Consider the following 16,699-nt stretch of genomic DNA (forward strand, 5'->3'; position numbering starts at 1 on the left):
GAGGTGTGATGCGGATGGGGACCGGGATGGGGATGTGGAGAAGAAAAATCAAAATGTCTTTACTTTTAGGGAATCCTTCATTTCGTTCGTGCACGAATCTTTCAAATTTTAATTATATAACTCAATCTAACGGTTTTTAAGAGATATATGTTTTATTAAGGCTTCACATCTTCACATCTATACTATATTTATGTCTTATATATACATGGCGGCGGATATGCTAGAGTCATCCTTTCAGTTAATTCCATGCCTGTCTATGTGTTAATTACGTTCAATCTGCACATCGTCGTTTTATGGGTCTTGAATCCATTTTGTTTAAAATGGATTGCATCGAGCCATTTCTTCACTAAGTTTGCCACATTTCTAAAATTTCTCGAATACACAGTACGAAGGTCGAATCAACGAAGTTAAAGACCCCGTCCCGTAAGTAATACGCCTTGATATCGCCACAAGAATTATTTTTTGTTATTTTATGACGAAGATAAGGGCCCGACTATAACATTTGCAATTATCTTGAAATGAAGCTTGCTTTTTTAAGCCAGAAAATACTCGCGAGTTTATAGTCAAGCATAAAGAATTAATATCTCTCTCTCGCTATGACGATCATATTAAATTGATTTTTACTCTTCTAACATTAAGAAAACTATACCTTGATCGACACTATCCACTTACCCAACTGCATTTCTATTCATTCATAATTTAGTTTCTCACTGTTCTTCTACATCTTTGCTCGTCTGTCTTTCCTTTTCAACGCCTGTTCGCTCGTTTCTTTATTGATCTATTTACGTTTCATCAATTTCTCATCTGCTAGAAGGAATTTCAAAAAAGTTTACATTAAAATCGCGCATAAGAAAATGTCTAAAAGGCACGGCCTTAAGAATGTAATTAAAATTTGAATAATTTCTTGTAGAAATCCTCGTGCTGATCGGTCTCAGGGTAGGTATAAATAAACACGTTATGAAAATAATTTCAATTAACTAAAAAACCAGCATTCATCTGTTCACCTTAAATAATGGATATGACAAATATTTTGCTCGGTCCTCTTTCCGTCGTGAGTAAAGACTACGAAAATAATTTTAATTAGAAATATCGGCTGCATATGTCACAAATCAGATACACAGTACGGCAAAGATATCAATTTAGTGATCAATACGAAATGGTTTAAAATTGGAAAAATTTAATGTTCGTAGAATTATGAGTTCATGTTGCAAAGATCGAAACAGCTCTATCAGGCTAGTTCTATGCTTTCTTTCTGATATTTGACATCCCTGTTTTTTTTGTTATCTTTCCGGTTTTCAAAGGTGCTAGTTGCGAAATGACTACACAAAATTTATTAATACGCAAAGTAAATGGAATAGAGAATGATGCGGTCATATGGGAATTGTTTATCCCGCTGGCTAAGCCGAACACGTGTCTATACTGAGCTGGGCAGAAACATGTATATGGCTAACGTATGTATATAATTCCATTATCTGTCTAGTGGATGGGTACAGATTTTTAACGCCCTGATAACTCCATTAACTTACATACCTATGCGATTAGTAAAATAATTTGCAAAAAGCCTTTGAAGCATTGAACTTCGAAAATTCATTCTATCGCGAGGCCACTTTTGTTTACTTATTTCTAAATTCGTTTCAACAAACCGTGTCTGAATGTGTTGACTAAACATATTTTTCTTTATTATAATATTTTTTTTTAATTCGCTGCTTAAGAAAATTTAACCTCAGTTAAGATTTTAACCTTAACTAAAATGTTGAAATCATCATATTTTGATATTGCAATCTTTATGTATAAAAGCTCAGAGCAATCATCGAAAGAAAATCACATAGAACAAACGAACACTTAATTGCGATTGAAAATAGATTGTGAAAAGAAAATGAGATTTCATATCATATTTAAGTTAATGTCTTCGATTTGCTTTATGCATACTATTGAAAGTAAAAATGTAAGTAGTAGTCGTCGATAAAATATAAAATAATTGAATTAAATTTCTCTTCATTAAGGTAATTGATTTACTTGAGGGCAAGATATTTGCACCATCACAATATCAACAACAACAACTTAAGCCTGCGTTTAATTTCGCATCATCTCCTGTTAATCAAAAACAAATGCCAATTAGCGAAATACCTAAAAATATGCAACAATTTCAGGAAACGCTAAATGAAGTGAAATTCAAATGTGCGAACGCAATGATTCCAAGAGTAGATTCCAATAAGTTGTTAATGCACGAAGATCAGCCTTCATTAAGGGAGAAATGCTTAATGGCTTGTATTCTAAAAAGAATGAAACTGGTATAGTATAGTAGTAATAGTTTTATATAATGAATGCAATTAAGTAAAGACAAGAATTTTTCTGTAAACACGCAAGATGGATTCGGACTATAAATTATCGGTTCCCACCATATCGCATATAGCTGGTATGATTTCCAATGAGAATCCTTTGCTTATATCAATGGCTGCGGCTACTGCCAGTAACTGTAATCATGCTATTAACGCCAGAGAGCCTTGCGAAGCTGCCAATCAAATTAACAAATGTATAGCGGATGAACTAAAGGCTCACAAATTAAATTTGATTTATTAATTGTATCGTTAACATAAAGAAAAGTCATTAATAATAACGAAATTTCGTTTTTTTTATATTTCGATAAAATAAAAACTTGAATAAAGTAACTATTTATATATAATGAAAAAACACTATTGATGAAAAAATTTACCTCAAGTAACTGGCGCGTTTTTTTTCGGTGCTTTTGTGACTTCCCACTCTTTCCTCACTACCTTTGTATTATAACTGCAGAAAACACCTTTGATTGATTTCTGAGCAGAGCTATCAAGTGATAAATCTTCTGCTTATCAGAGAGCCTTTTTGTCCCATATGACTGGGTGCATGATTAAGTCAAATTGAATTTTACGTTTTAAGGCTTGAATTGGCATTTAATCGCATCTATATTAGGATTTGCACTGAATGGACTTTCCTTGGAAAGACTAAGTTACGCCCATCGGCAAACAAATGATGACATGATGTTTTCAAATGTCAACAAACACTTTCGCCTTGGAAAGACTGACAGAATAGAGAAGATATTCTGGCATTAGTTGTTACGATCATCAAGCCAGTAATAATGATGTATAGTAAGATCAGAATACTGATTAGCGACAAAAATGGAAAAAGTCGGCTTCAAAAAGAAAACCTGAACGCTTGGTTTGGACAAAATTTATTTTATTCTGAATTTTTTGCCTGTTACTTGTAAGGCGGGACGTAACGATCGGAAGTCTGTTTTTAGCTTAAGCATCTCTTAAGGAGATGTTGAAAAATGCTTAAACTACGAAAACAATTTGCGAAAAGGACTGACTGCGAACGAAATGACAAACAGTCGACCGGAAAACCTGCACTTATGCCCATCAAAGTCACGCAGTATGTGAGAGTGATTGGATAGGTGCTCAGAAGTAAGATGTGAATATGGCTAGGCATCACGAAAACCTTTACTTCATGTTGTCAGCTTTCCGTTCTTCAGATGACGACAAACAACGCATGACACCTTCTAGTACATGGCTTGCCTGCTTTTCATTTGTCGTTATTTGAGGCGCTTTCAAGTTTTCGCGACCCATAGGTAGAGAGAGTGGGTGAGAGATGTATCGAATGTGGAATCCTTGTGGTTGCGACAAAACGAATTACATCCTCAATGAAAGGATACATGTACACTGTACACAATTTATCAATGGTACGATCATAGGAGATTCTCTTTCAGGATTAAAATTCGGAGTAAATTAAAAATTAAGAGTAACATCAACTGCTAACAACTATTAACATATCCTAGCAGTGATGTAAATATGTTAAAAAAAATATTCTTAGAAATGTGTTCATACATTAAAGAAAACTTTTAAAACGATCTTAAAGATATTTTGTGCATTTTTTTTTTGTTTTTTTTTTTTGTTTTCTTTTTTGCAACTATTAAGTCGCAGCCGGAATTAACTTCACTCTTTCTTGTTAGCTAATTGGAATTTTATTTTAATTAAGAGAAAATTTTGCAATTAAGCCATTTCGAAAGGCACACACATATATGTATTTTTATAAATATTAATTAGATTTAAAATGACCTCACCTTGTTCGTGAGGATGACTCAATTCATGACTTGAAATTTACTAAAACAAAGCAAGTAACTACGTTAAATAAAAAGCAGGAGAAAGTCCACGAAGTGACCCGGGAGGAACCGCTATGACCGCTATGAGAGGGATTACGACCGTAATTGTAGCCACCACCTGATTGACCTGGTTGCCCTGGTTGACCAGGGAAGCCGCCTTGTCCACCAGCACCGCCACCACCACTGTGCATGTCGTACATATGACCGTGTCCGTCGTTTGTCATATTAAAATTGTAGCCGCCACCATTACCGCCCATACCACCATAAGGGCGACCATTGACATCAACTCCTCCATGGCCGTAATGATATCGATCATCGGCTTGATTATTGGAACCTGGGTAACCAGGTTGACCAGGTTGCCCTGGTTGCCCCGGTTGGCCTCCCCACCCACCTTGGCCTTGACCTTGACCTGCGATCAAAGACAACATCTCATTTCAAATGTTTATGATAATTTCGTACATATGTTTCAAGTTTTTTGTTTTTTTTTCTTATTTTTTTTTTTTTTTTTATCGGCTTACGGTTGATATTGTTGTTAATGTGTCATTTTACTGGTTTGTTTTAACAACTGCGTTTTAATTCAGGCTTCTAAGGTGATAACGAAACGCTTACCTGCACTCATTAGTAAAACATGACTCACAGTAACTGCGAGAATCAGTAGAACAGAATTCATCTTAACGTTTCTCCGTTTATTTGTTAACTAATTAAATATTTTGTTCATAAAACCGTCCAAACGTTTTGTTATTTTCATAAAATTAGGTTTGAATGAAAAAAAAAGCCGGTTATCGCATTGCAATAATAGTCGGAAACATAAAGAGCTTTTTGAGTATCAAGAAAGTTGTAAACATTTTTATCTCTTTTTAATTTAACAAAAATAGTGGGAATGCGTAGAATACTTTGAATTTAACTTAAAATCTCCTCTGGACAAATTCGAAAGAAAAATTCTCAATTCAATTAAATATATAGCTTCCCATTATTAATTCCCTTAATGTATTAAGCGAACGTCTCATTTTTCAAGAGTTCAACGGGCAAAGCTAAGCTAAAACTTCAAGAATTATTATTGCACGCTTTTAGATAACAAATTTCGTCAAATATGAAAAGTGATATCCGAAATTCGAATACCATGCTTTACTATATGTTGTATCCGTTGTTTTATATGCAATGAATCGTAGGGCACGATAGTTGCTTTTAACATTCACGCATGAAAACTATTATGAAAGTTTTCAATTAAATCGTTTTTGAAAGAACGAATAGCACTTTTGTTAAAGTAGATAGAAATGTTTGTGTAGATCCGTGTAAAACCGACAAGAACTTAAGCTAAACTTTCATTACACTGACCGATTCAGAATCCTCTCTCTCTCTCTCTCTCTCTCTCTCTGTTTATTTGCCCAATATCCTTTGCCCATGTATAGTTGTGCTCAACTTACCAAACACAATTTTTGAGATATTTTACTGAAATTTACTACGCTGGCGAGCTTTGACCGAGGAACGAATCCTACGCAGCCTTGTTTTGAAAAAGTACTTGTATTAAAAATTTTGCAATTCTCATAATGTCCTTACAAAAATCATTGGGTATTAGTATCTTGGCATATTAAATATATATGAGAAAGATTAGGAAAGAGGAAGCAAATTTTTGGAGCCCGTGTTAAGAAAAATATATCCGTACGTAGTTAGAAGATCGAATTTTTAATATTTCATCAAAAAATTTAGTTCATGGCAGCAATTTGATATAGAACTTAACTATCAAAGTCTATTTTGTAGACTGTATCTACATAAAACGGTTGTAAGGGAAAGTAAGCTTTCATTAGGCAAGCAAGTCGATATGTGGAAAGCCTTCAAGAGAAGTGTGAATGCAAATTTAAAATTTTATTTGTGTTATCAAAAAAAAAAAAAAAAAAATGAATGAATAATTGCATTAGGAGGGATTGTGTAGGTAGGATATTTAACGATCGGCATTGCCCGACTATAATGCTTTTACTTATTTTACCAAATCAGTTAAGAATTTTTTACATGCTCTTAGTCAAAATCCATAAGACTCTTGACACTACTTAACGGATGGACAATGGACTAAAGAGATTTCAACAGATCTCGTTCGCAAATATTTCGAGATCAAGTGTTAGCCTTATTTGAATCCGATTGATATTTGACCGCATCAGAGATCGTTTCGAAACTTAATATAGATCAATGAACTGATTCGAATCATTCGATCCAAAAAGAAATGAGAACGTTATAATAACGTTAAATACCCTACACTACATTGCCTAATACAAATGTTGTTTTTATTGTAGAACACAAAAATTATATTTTCTCCCTGTATAAAGGCATTTTTTTCATGTGCATACTTATGGAGAAGCGGGCCCAAACCGTAACCTAATGTAGTACAAGTTTAATCCTTACATACGGCAGTATTCCAAAATAGGTGTAGATGATCCAAAGTTTGCAGAGTTCATTTCTTTATGAAATTACTATAATATTATAGGTCGATTTTCATCATCACATAGTTAAACTTTTCCCTCTACAAAGGATCAATTTTCGTGAAAATCCTTATTAGAGTAGGATGAAAAAAAAAAATGGGTTGGGATGGCCTAAATTTGATATAGTTAAGTTTTTTCGTTTTTGTAAAAAGGTGTTCGAAAATTGCCCTAGCGGGTCCAAAATTTTCATACCAATTTAGAATGGCAAAATACTATTTCTTAGCCACTTTTGCCGAGAAATTTGGAAAATTACAATTTTCCGAAAAGGTGTACCGATCCGAACCATTTTCAATAGCGTTTGTCCTTATCTAAATATCTCAAAAATTGCGATTTGTAGGTTGAACACAAATTTACGTAGACAGATATCAGACGGACATACGGACAGACAGGCTTAGATCAATTAAGATTATGGCTCTGAATCGATCGATATAATAAAAGATGGGTCTATCTTAAGCCCTTCTGCGTGTTACCTACGACCGCAGTAAATTAATATACCCTGTACCACAAATGGTGTAGGGTATAAATAGAATGCCAATGGCTGCAATTGACAATAAATGCCTAATTTGCTCTTCAAATTATTTTAATCAACGTGAGTCACGTTTCAATTGCGAACGAAAGAACTGAAAACTCACTTGATCTTAAAGCAGACAACGAAATGACATTGAATATCCAATAGGCAACGGAAAGCAGTCATAAGCATCTGAGATAAGAAGTGAATCATTGTGGCAATGTCTTTGGAGACAAATGTTTAATTAACTTCCAGATTTTATGCACTTCGAAAGATGATAAGGACGACTTCACCGAAAACCAAAACATGGAATGTTTAGCGATGAAAACCTATGCTCTAGATACATAAACTCTTAAAAGCTTGCAAAAGGTAGCAGTTGAAGCCATTAAACACGATCTGTTTTAACTTAAAAATAGAAGAACTTGAGAAGAATTTAAGGAACCATTTAGAAGGAATTTTCTTGTGAGAAAAAAGTACGTAGATAAAAATCAAATTTTTATATCCAGCCACATCAACTGATTGCTTGCGATGAGTCTTCACGCTACGGAAAAATTTCAAGCGCCTTAAACAGAAGTCTTTTGCCAAAAGCTTTACACATTTATCGAGCATATTGGATGGAAGTTTTCGTTGCTTTTCCTTAATTTTTCATTAGAATTTTCAGCCGTTAGGCTACGTTACTGCTTCACTACCGTTAAATGAATCCGAGCCGGTAGAAATCGAAAACACATGGATTTGTAAAAAGTTGGAGTAAAAAAAATTTGTATACCATTTATTAAGCAATGTAAAGTGAACAGTTTTAGTATTTAGCGAAATATTTCTGTGAGCAGGGTTATTTTAATTGCTTAATAATCATAACCTGGTTGTCCCGGTTGTCCTGGTTGACCAGGTCCACCTCCTTGCCCACCATTGCCACCGCCACCACCGCCGCCATTGCCACCACCGCCACCGCCATTGCCACCACCACCGCCGCCATTGCCGCCATAGCCGCCTCCTCCTCCCCAGCCACCAGGTTGCCCAGGTTGGCCTGGTTGACCACCCCCATAGCCACCCTGCCCTCCTCTTCCGCCGTAAGCTCCGCCACCGCCGCCATTGCCACCAGGTTCCCCAGGTTGCCCTGACCGACCACCGCCATAGCCACCCTGCCCTCCCCTTCCGCCGTAGGCCCCACCACCGCCTCCATTACCACCAGTACCTCCCCAGCCACCAGGTTGTCCAGGTTGACCTGGCTGACCGCCACCAGAGCCACCAGGGCCACCAGGGCCACCTAAGCCACCTTGGCCACCCCATCCACCATCTCCACCTCTACCGCCAGTTGGACCGCCGCCTCCTCCGCCACCACCGCCATAAGGTCCCGGCCGACCTGGCTCGCCGTAACTTCTTTTGGCACGCGGGGGTCCCTGAACCTCGGCTTCGAGTACAAAAAAAATTTCGTTCACATCAAAAATACGAGAAAACTATTTTTGTTATCGCCAATACAAACCCAAACAAACTACAACCGCCAATAATATCACACAACTTGCAGTCAATAACTTCATGTTGCTACTGATCCGAGCAGAAAGCATTTATTAGCAAACGCTTTAAAAGTTTTTATTGAATAATTTAGAATAAAAACAAAAATCTTGTAAATGTGTAATAGAAGCACTTAACTGAATGATTGTTTACATTGTTTTTATTGTAAGTTTTTATCACCTTTCAATGGAAAATTAAAAAAGAACAAAGACACAAAAACAAATTTATTATTAATTTCTTTATAACTTACAAGTACCCAGTGAAACGAAAATCTACTTAGGACAATAATTTGCTATAATTTATGAGTAGCGTGTACACAGAGATCTTTCGGGAACAATTCCGAAAGCAGTTATGCAATTTTATAATTATACAAGTATTAGAATATATCTAAGAATTGTCTTAAAGAATATCCAAAATTTCTAGCATTTATTCTAGCGACAATTATTGCACAACACAGTTCACTTACCCTTGAAAGATTGCTTTTATTTTATTTCATTTTATTGTTTATCGAAAAAAATAAATTTCAAGTATTTACTGATCTATGGCCATCGATCGAATTAGAAGCGCATCAATTTAGGGAACAATTACAAGAACTATAAATCACGTAGAGTAACGGTTACGTTAATGCCAATGAGGTAGATAGATAAAAAGTATACGGCAATGTCAGGCGCCTTTCACTAAAACCTGCCTCTACTAAATTTCATGTTCTTCTTCCCGACGGCACGTATTCAAGTCTTCCAATTTATATTACCGGCACAGCATATACGCTGTAAACAGGCCAATGGCATACTCGTTACGGGCAAACGATATTGAATTCGGATCAACTTGCTGTCGTATACAGCTGTAACATTCGTTTCACTCGTCAACCGAGAGAACAGCTGATCTTCACAAAATGAAACGTTAAAAGAAAGAAGCGCAAAAATATCTATGCTTGAGACTTAGAATGGTCGAAAATTGAAGTTTGATTTGTCTAGTACTAGAAAATGGTCATCATTTAATCAATTAATTAAGGAAAGCGACTGAAGAAGCATTTAGAGGGCACGAAATACCTCACCGTTCCGAGACTAATATCTTTTGGTGTAGATCATTTATTATATCAATCGATTCAGAATCATTCTTTGAAGCAATTCCAGCCTGTTTATTTCTCTGTCCGTCTTATATATCGGTTAATATATTTTTATTTTCGAACAATAGATCGCATATATCTTGATCAAATTTATTGCACTGATATGTTGTAATCCTACGTGAAACCCTATTGGAAAACGGATTGAAGCGGATTGTTTCCCGCGATCACTTTTCATAAAATATTAGATCGCAAAGAAAAGATCATCGCCAAGCGAAGCAAATTATTCAAAATTCAATATTATTTCGCTATAATTTTGAAAAGAGACGACTTGAAATTGAAAAAATCCTATATAGAAATCATTTCAAGGAAATGCATTTTTGCATATATATATATATATCGCCCCAAACGGACTCCAGTTTGACGATTACATAAAGAGTCGACATTAATCGATACTCGAGACTCTATGTTTCGAGATTTAACTTTTCGTCTCATTTTTTCGGAGAACAGGAACTTCAACAAGAAACGATAGACAACCCATAGACAGACGACCAAGTACGAATTAAGGCTAATTAAAACATATATAGTTGTTTAATACGTCTATGAGACGTAGTTCTATGCTTTATCATTGCAATGAGGTTAAAAACAATAAAAAGATAATGAAATGAATACATTATGAGCAAAATAATTACAATTGTGAAAAATAATTCTTAGAAAAAATGGGAAATTCATACTTGTATGACACGTAAAATCAACCAATCCGTTAAATATAGTTTCGCACACAATCTCGTTACATTATCAGTACTTTTGTCTGAAGCGAGATCAAGGTGAAACAATTTCTACAGTTTTGTTACATATGTGAAGTTCAGGTCGGTGGTGCAGGTGCAGCGGAACACGGGCCTAATTTAATATCAAATTAAAAACATCTAGAGTTTGCCTAATATAAACCCATTGATTGAACTTTAACGATATTAGATTCAACGTTTGAGAGTGGAGAGCAAAACTGACTTTTTCCAAGTCAATATCTCGCATTCGGTCAGTTCATGCTCTTTCGCCCAATACAAGAATGGGACCTCAAACTTTCAGGATATTTTTAAGAGATTTTCTCAGGTTATATTAGAGCTTATGTCCAACAGAAAGTATTCCAATCAATATGGTTCGGGCTACCAATGCAGCTTGCTTGCAATGCAGCATACAACAGTCATTTAATTCAAAATTTATACAAAGAGGCCCATACGCTCTATATTGAAACTGAAGAGCGGCCCTGTACATGTGTGCTTATATGGGGAAAAACCATCAAGTAAGATTATCCGAGATAATGTTTATTTGATTTTCCTTATAAAAGCCCAGGTGAACGGCAAACTTAGCATCATTGCAACATTAGCTCTGGAATATGAAAATATTTACGTTTCTAGCGACAATATTGGCTTTAGTAGCCTTAGCTTTGGGTAAGTAACGGTATAAAAAGGTGTACAAAGGGTAAAATTAATTATTTTAAATTATGTTTTCTGCAGGTTCTCCTGAGCCTTTGCCAGAACCTCAAGGAGGCGGCGGAGGCGGTGGTGGAGGCTCCTTTGGCGGTGGCGGCGGTGGTGGAGGCGGTGGTGGCGGAAAATGAGTTTTGCTAACTGCTTACTGCTTACCGTTTACGATTGTAACAAAAATTAAAAACTAAAAACAATAAAATTAAAAAAAAAAAAAAAAAACAAATCCCTTTTCTTCGTACGAAATTTTTCATTTGCGATGAACGACTAGGGAAAATTAAAGTAAACGTTTTCTCGGATTTTTCATATTAATCGACGTAAGAGAGAGGGAAATTCAAATTCCCTCCCAAGAAAGGCTCGAAGTGCATATAGTCCTAGTTCAGGTAGCTCACAGCTAATATTGAAAATGACTCAGGCAAGGGAAAATCCTAAAGAGGATGTAAAGCTTTTACTAAATTTCCATTTCGTTCGCAAAGTTTTGTCGTTCAAGTTCACATTTAAAGCGTATGTCTTCGTAATGCTTGCGTGGGAAAAATTTTCTTCGATTCCGCGCAAAAGTTATCGTTTGGGGTCTTACTAAGTATGAAATGTAGAAAGCGGTATTTTCGTCCCACGTTACTTCTGTTTCTAGCGAGTAGATAAAAATGATGTTCAAACAAGAAAAAAGTTATTGGACGTATATGAAGGCGATGAATGGATAGAACGCCAGAGTGAAAACTGGTTTCAGCGTTTTTGCATTGCGTTGTCGAAGGCCGCTAGGAATTGATAAGGACAAATTAAGGGTATTAATTGAAGCAAACTGCCGAATGACAATTCGTGACGTCACTGAAAGTTAAAATCAATTGTATTCCACTACTCTTAATAAAATATTTATACATGAAAACGATATCTCTTTCCGGATTACCCAATACATAAACCTTCTGGTAGGGCGCTCTTTGTATGTTATTCTCGCCTGTCAAATACTGAATTCTCCAAAACCAATGTATTTTCAAATTAAAGTTTCCTAGCCTATGTACGAATATGAAAGTCGATGGTGTATAGCTTTCTAATTCCAAGTGTTACGACACACTCTTCTTGCTACATCACCCAGGCGCAGTTTAGCGATGAATTACGAGCGTTATCCTCATCATAAAAGCAAATTCTTTATAGACTTCCATATAAGCTTCCATAAAATGTTACATCTAAAGACTGTAATAGCGTTGCTTTGACCAGGAGGGAAACACACCTCCATACGTACGTATGTACGCTACATAAATGATGGAGATGATATATGGACAAATTGACTCCCAATTTTAAGGGATATATAAATGGCATACATTACGACAAGGAGAAAGTGCGTGGCGTTTTGTTTTCTTTTTCTTTTAAGGTAATTTTATTAAAACAAATGTTTTTTGCAATTTTGCTTTCACAGGCCTTGGGGAAGCGTTATTACTTAAGCAGGGCGCAATCTTGTAAAATATCACAATGTTTTTTGTATGTCAGCCTTCACCAGCGTTGGATTAGATTTTAGTCTTGCAAACGAAAATGACTGTTCCGTTTACTTAACTGATATAGAAGCTTAGAAAATTTTATTAAACCTAGACTTTGTAAAAATTTGACAAATCTACCACTCGTGGTCCTTAATAGACAGGTTCTATCACATTTAAATGATCTATCAATAATGTCGTAATTGGAAAATAAAACGGCATTGAGTATAGCATCCATTGCATATATATGCTAACATGTCGACTTTATTACATAACATTGAAAATTGCGCCCATCCTTAATTAATTGACAGCTTAGCCTTATTTAAAGTACAGCTTTTCAACCTATAGAAGATGAAGCCTCGATTATTTTTCAGAATGCTTTAATTGCTAAAATATTTCCTCAAGGATAATGGTCACGATGATCTCCGCAATAAGTGAATTAAAAGTGAAATAAACTTGGCAATGTAAAGCGGTTATGAATAACGACAATTAAGAGATACGTAAAAAATCATTGTAGTACTTGTCACTAATTCAATCGAAAGTAATTGCACTTTGACCATGAGCGCAAATGCTGAAGAAGCTTTTCATTTTTCAATATCATTTAGAGCAAGCTGAAAATGCTTCGCATGCTTGTGAAAGATTCCTCGCAAATATGGTGAAGATATTTGATTAAAACCAGCAGAACATATATGACTTGGTTTCCAAAGCTAAAGACGCGCTGAACTGAAAAACATTGTTCAGTCATTCGCACAAGCATGGTTGTAAAAAGTCGATCGATACTTGGTGAATATAGCACGTGAATCAATAGCACGTGAAACTTCGGGGATCGCTGTCAAAATGAAATTTTTTAAAACAATCTTAACGAGCGTCGAAAAGCGGATCGCATGCGAAAATAGTATGCGAAAAATATCGTTAAAGTTTAGAGGTGAACGAAGCTGGCCTAATGATAGCATTGAAATGAGAATCATAAGCTGCTCCTATGTGACCCGACGAAGGGAAATCGTTTAGAATGCATTAGTAAGAAAGGCATGGCCTATCATCATAGCAATGCGATCTTTAATGAGTCAAAAAAAAAAAAAAAAAAAAAAAAAAAAAAAAAAATGATCGAGCTTGGCTAGGAAACTTTGCCCCGGCCGTTTCTTTCGCTCTGTCGGAAATTTCAAAACCTCGATAGTGATGGCATAATAATTTTATCGAAGCAGCTTATTGATCGTAAAAGTAGTTTCGATGAAAAAACGCTACGAACTTTTTCCTTCGATTGATTATTTCAAATATATGGGGTAAGGAACAATAAGCGAAAATTTGATGAAAAAAAAAAAAAAAATCGTGAAATGATTTAGAAAATGATTGCTGAGCAATTCCAAAAATAATTGGGAAACTATTTGGAACATGATGTAGGATATTAAAAGCGTTTGCAATTTTCGCGGAAATAAGATTTTTTTTTTTTTTTTCTTTCAATAAATTCACGATACGCACGATATTCTAATGACTTCATATTTCGATAGTCAAGTGCACTTCACCTTAATTGTTTGAATTTGTTCCGTTTTAGTTTTGATTTATCGGTCACTATAGGTTTTTTTTTTTTTTTTGTTTGCATAATGGTACGATATCAAGTTATGATAATATTGCATCGAACACCTGGGATCAAGTTTTACATTGAATTCAACAATTAATCGATAGTGTATGGGTATGACAGTGAATAATATATGTCTTCAATACTTCAATATAATAAAGCATTAATTTTATATTTATCATCAAAGGATGAAAGTATATTCAATTCGTTTTTGCATTTGTAAAATGAATTCGCGCTTTATACGCATCAATGAAAAACTAGACGTGCACTTGTCTTATCATCTGTCTGTCTGTCCGTCAAAATTCTCAAAGTTAAAAAAAAATAAAAAGATTGACATGAAACACTAAGACTTATCTTATCACTTTTTGCCGGTATTCCATAAATTCATATAAACAAAATGGGTGTGGTTTGCCCACGAATAATTAACAATTCAAATAATGCAAAACAAATCCGAATAAGTCAAACTTTCTGCTCGAATAACTTGCAAAATAGATAAAACTTCCCGATCCAACTACGTGATTTAAAGCGGCCGGTGTTCAAGATTCGCTTCAAAGTGAAAATAATTTCTTACTTGTTTACACTTTCAATTTGAATACTGAACACACCTACATCATCGATGAACAATGTTACAATACATCAAGATCATCAGGTTTTCTACAATACCTTACATACGCCAAACTATATATAAAGCCACAATGTATTATCGATTTTGATAGAAATTTAAATCAGTTGCAAAATGAAATCGTTAGTAATTGTCAGCTTATTCGTGGTACTGATGGTGGCGTATAGCTGCGCTCATCATGAAGAAGGACATGTTGGTGACGGTGATCATGGGACCGAAGGGGAACATGGTGGTGAAGGGGGAAAAGGTGGGGCGGGAGGCGAAGCTGGAGAAGCTGGTAAAGCAGGAGAAGCTGGTAAAGATGGCGAAGCTGGCAAAGGTGGAGACGGCGGCAAAGGCGGTGACGGTGGCAAAGGTGGTGAAGGAGGAGCACATGCCGGCCAAACTGTGAAGCATAGCAGTCACGGCAGTGCAGACCACCACGATCATCATGCCCATGGCATAAAATCACTTAAAGCCGCTTCTCCCAAACTTCATTAAATGTTTGTTATAAAATTTATTATTTGTTGACTAAATGAAAAGTAAAAACCAATAATTGTATCCTTAAAAAAACCAAGTGAGATTATTACAATTATTTCAAGTTCTACAAGGATGCGATATCGGGACCTTTTAGCACAGTTATCATAAGTAGCGCTGAGATTGAGATAAACTGTCAAAAAAAGGGTCTCTACAAAATACCAAAACTCTTAGGATTTCAATATTCATTTATTCTAACTATATTTAAATGTAAATTCACCGCCAAAAACGTTTGGACCTAACTAACGCTATCTCTATTATTAGCTCGCTGCTTAAGACAATTTAGCATTCTTCGAATTAAGATAATGGTACGGAGAAAGGATAATCACACAATCGCTTGTAAGCTGGCTGTCCTTCCCTATTTCTCGTAGCCAAAGACTATACCCTTTTTATTTCCATCATCGAAGGATGAGAGATATAATCATTTTGTCAAAACGTTTGCGACACGTCCGGAAGGAAGCTTTAGAGATTCTATAAAGTATATATATTTTTGATTAGCATCAAATTTTGAATCGATTCAAGTCTGATCAACTGTCCGGCTGTCCATATATTTATCTCTGTACTGTCTGTTCTAAAGCTAGCGGCTTCAAATTCGTCAGAAATATTGGAAGCTCTTGCAGGTTGGTATCATCTGTCTGTTTTTCAAAAAAAACATTTTTTTTTTGCTCATTTTATGGATGGACTATAGCAGAAAAATGTATGGAAATTTGAACGTGTATTCTATTGCCGATGGTACCGGTGCAAAAACTCGAAAGACTGACCAAGCCTACCCAATATTTTTTTAATATTTGTTTTGGACGCGCAAAAACAATCTTCCAGAACTCCATAAAGCCTATAAATTCTTGGCCGATTTCAAATTCGAAATACATGTAAGCGTCATCTGTCCCATTTTCCGTCTGCGCAACTGTAAAATGGTAAACATTCTCTCGTTCGCACAAAAATGAAGATATCGCCAACAAATTCGCAAAAGAATTTGAGAATTACCCAAACTGTTCAAAGAACAAGCCCACAACACCCACGCCACTATGTAACAAATACTGTGCACATCTTTCTTTACCGTGTCTCTTGTTTGTTTGTTGCACTCATAAAGTGCAACACGCACGTTCACCATATTAATTTCCACTTTTATTCTAAAGGCAGAAAAAATCCACTACGCCCACCCAATATTTTAGAGTGTGAAAATTTAATTCTTTCCTTTGTTTTTTAGTCTTTCTTAGAATAACGATGATAAGCATAAAGATTCGGTCACGAACGAATATAATTTTCATATTTATTTAAATTAAGTCTAAAAGACAAAGGAAAGAATTAAATTTTCACACTCTAAAATATTGGGTGGGCGGAGTGGATTTTTT

General features: G+C 35.5%; 4 protein-coding genes and 1 long non-coding RNA gene across 5 annotated transcripts; 3 read left to right on the forward strand and 2 right to left on the reverse strand.

Moving 5' to 3' along the window:
* The first annotated feature begins 1,825 nt into the window (after positions 1–1,825).
* LOC119637241 lies at positions 1,826–2,593 on the forward strand. The gene is made up of 3 exons (XM_038033114.1): positions 1,826–1,945; positions 2,004–2,291; positions 2,368–2,593. The coding sequence occupies exons 1-3, from the start codon at positions 1,877–1,879 to the stop codon at positions 2,578–2,580; spliced, it is 570 nt and encodes a 189-aa protein (XP_037889042.1). The 5' UTR covers positions 1,826–1,876; the 3' UTR covers positions 2,581–2,593.
* A 1,424-nt stretch (positions 2,594–4,017) lies between these two features.
* Positions 4,018–4,864, reverse strand: LOC119637243 (glycine-rich cell wall structural protein-like). The gene is made up of 2 exons (XM_038033115.1): positions 4,745–4,864; positions 4,018–4,544 (listed from the first exon to the last, which is right to left on the reverse strand). Exons 1-2 carry the CDS (start codon positions 4,803–4,805, stop codon positions 4,120–4,122), a joined length of 486 nt encoding a protein of 161 aa, XP_037889043.1. The 5' UTR covers positions 4,806–4,864; the 3' UTR covers positions 4,018–4,119.
* A 2,981-nt stretch (positions 4,865–7,845) lies between these two features.
* LOC119637240 (ctenidin-3-like) lies at positions 7,846–8,709 on the reverse strand. The gene is made up of 2 exons (XM_038033113.1): positions 8,595–8,709; positions 7,846–8,522 (listed from the first exon to the last, which is right to left on the reverse strand). Exons 1-2 carry the CDS (start codon positions 8,674–8,676, stop codon positions 7,957–7,959), a joined length of 648 nt encoding a protein of 215 aa, XP_037889041.1. The 5' UTR covers positions 8,677–8,709; the 3' UTR covers positions 7,846–7,956.
* A 2,342-nt stretch (positions 8,710–11,051) lies between these two features.
* LOC119637248 lies at positions 11,052–11,392 on the forward strand. The gene is made up of 2 exons (XR_005247231.1): positions 11,052–11,134; positions 11,201–11,392. It is a non-coding gene; the product is annotated as an uncharacterized LOC119637248 (long non-coding RNA).
* Positions 11,393–14,945: 3,553 nt separating this feature from the next.
* LOC119637182 (putative glycine-rich cell wall structural protein 1) lies at positions 14,946–15,311 on the forward strand. Its single transcript, XM_038033038.1, has one exon. It carries the CDS (start codon positions 14,946–14,948, stop codon positions 15,309–15,311), a length of 366 nt encoding a protein of 121 aa, XP_037888966.1.
* The last annotated feature ends 1,388 nt before the right edge of the window (positions 15,312–16,699 follow it).

This window comes from Glossina fuscipes, unplaced genomic scaffold (genome assembly GCF_014805625.2).
Source record: "Glossina fuscipes isolate IAEA_lab_2018 unplaced genomic scaffold, Yale_Gfus_2 43, whole genome shotgun sequence".
In the NCBI taxonomy this organism is placed as follows: Eukaryota; Metazoa; Arthropoda; class Insecta; order Diptera; family Glossinidae; genus Glossina; species Glossina fuscipes.

Bases quoted from the DNA above. Each gene is read 5' to 3' on its own strand.
- LOC119637241 (XM_038033114.1), top strand. From the start codon at position 1,877: ATGAGATTTCATATCATATTTAAGTTAATGTCTTCGATTTGCTTTATG. The intron at 1,946-2,003 runs GTAAGTAGTAGT...CTCTTCATTAAG, and splicing joins ATACTATTGAAAGTAAAAAT to GTAATTGATTTACTTGAGGG. The intron at 2,292-2,367 runs GTATAGTATAGT...TAAACACGCAAG, and splicing joins TTCTAAAAAGAATGAAACTG to ATGGATTCGGACTATAAATT.
- LOC119637182 (XM_038033038.1), top strand. From the start codon at position 14,946: ATGAAATCGTTAGTAATTGTCAGCTTATTCGTGGTACTGATGGTGGCG.
- LOC119637240 (XM_038033113.1), bottom strand. From the start codon at position 8,676: ATGCTTTCTGCTCGGATCAGTAGCAACATGAAGTTATTGACTGCAAGT. The intron at 8,523-8,594 runs GTTTGTATTGGC...TTGTACTCGAAG, and splicing joins GGCGGTTGTAGTTTGTTTGG to CCGAGGTTCAGGGACCCCCG.
- LOC119637243 (XM_038033115.1), bottom strand. From the start codon at position 4,805: ATGAATTCTGTTCTACTGATTCTCGCAGTTACTGTGAGTCATGTTTTA. The intron at 4,545-4,744 runs GTAAGCGTTTCG...CTTTGATCGCAG, and splicing joins TGTTTTACTAATGAGTGCAG to GTCAAGGTCAAGGCCAAGGT.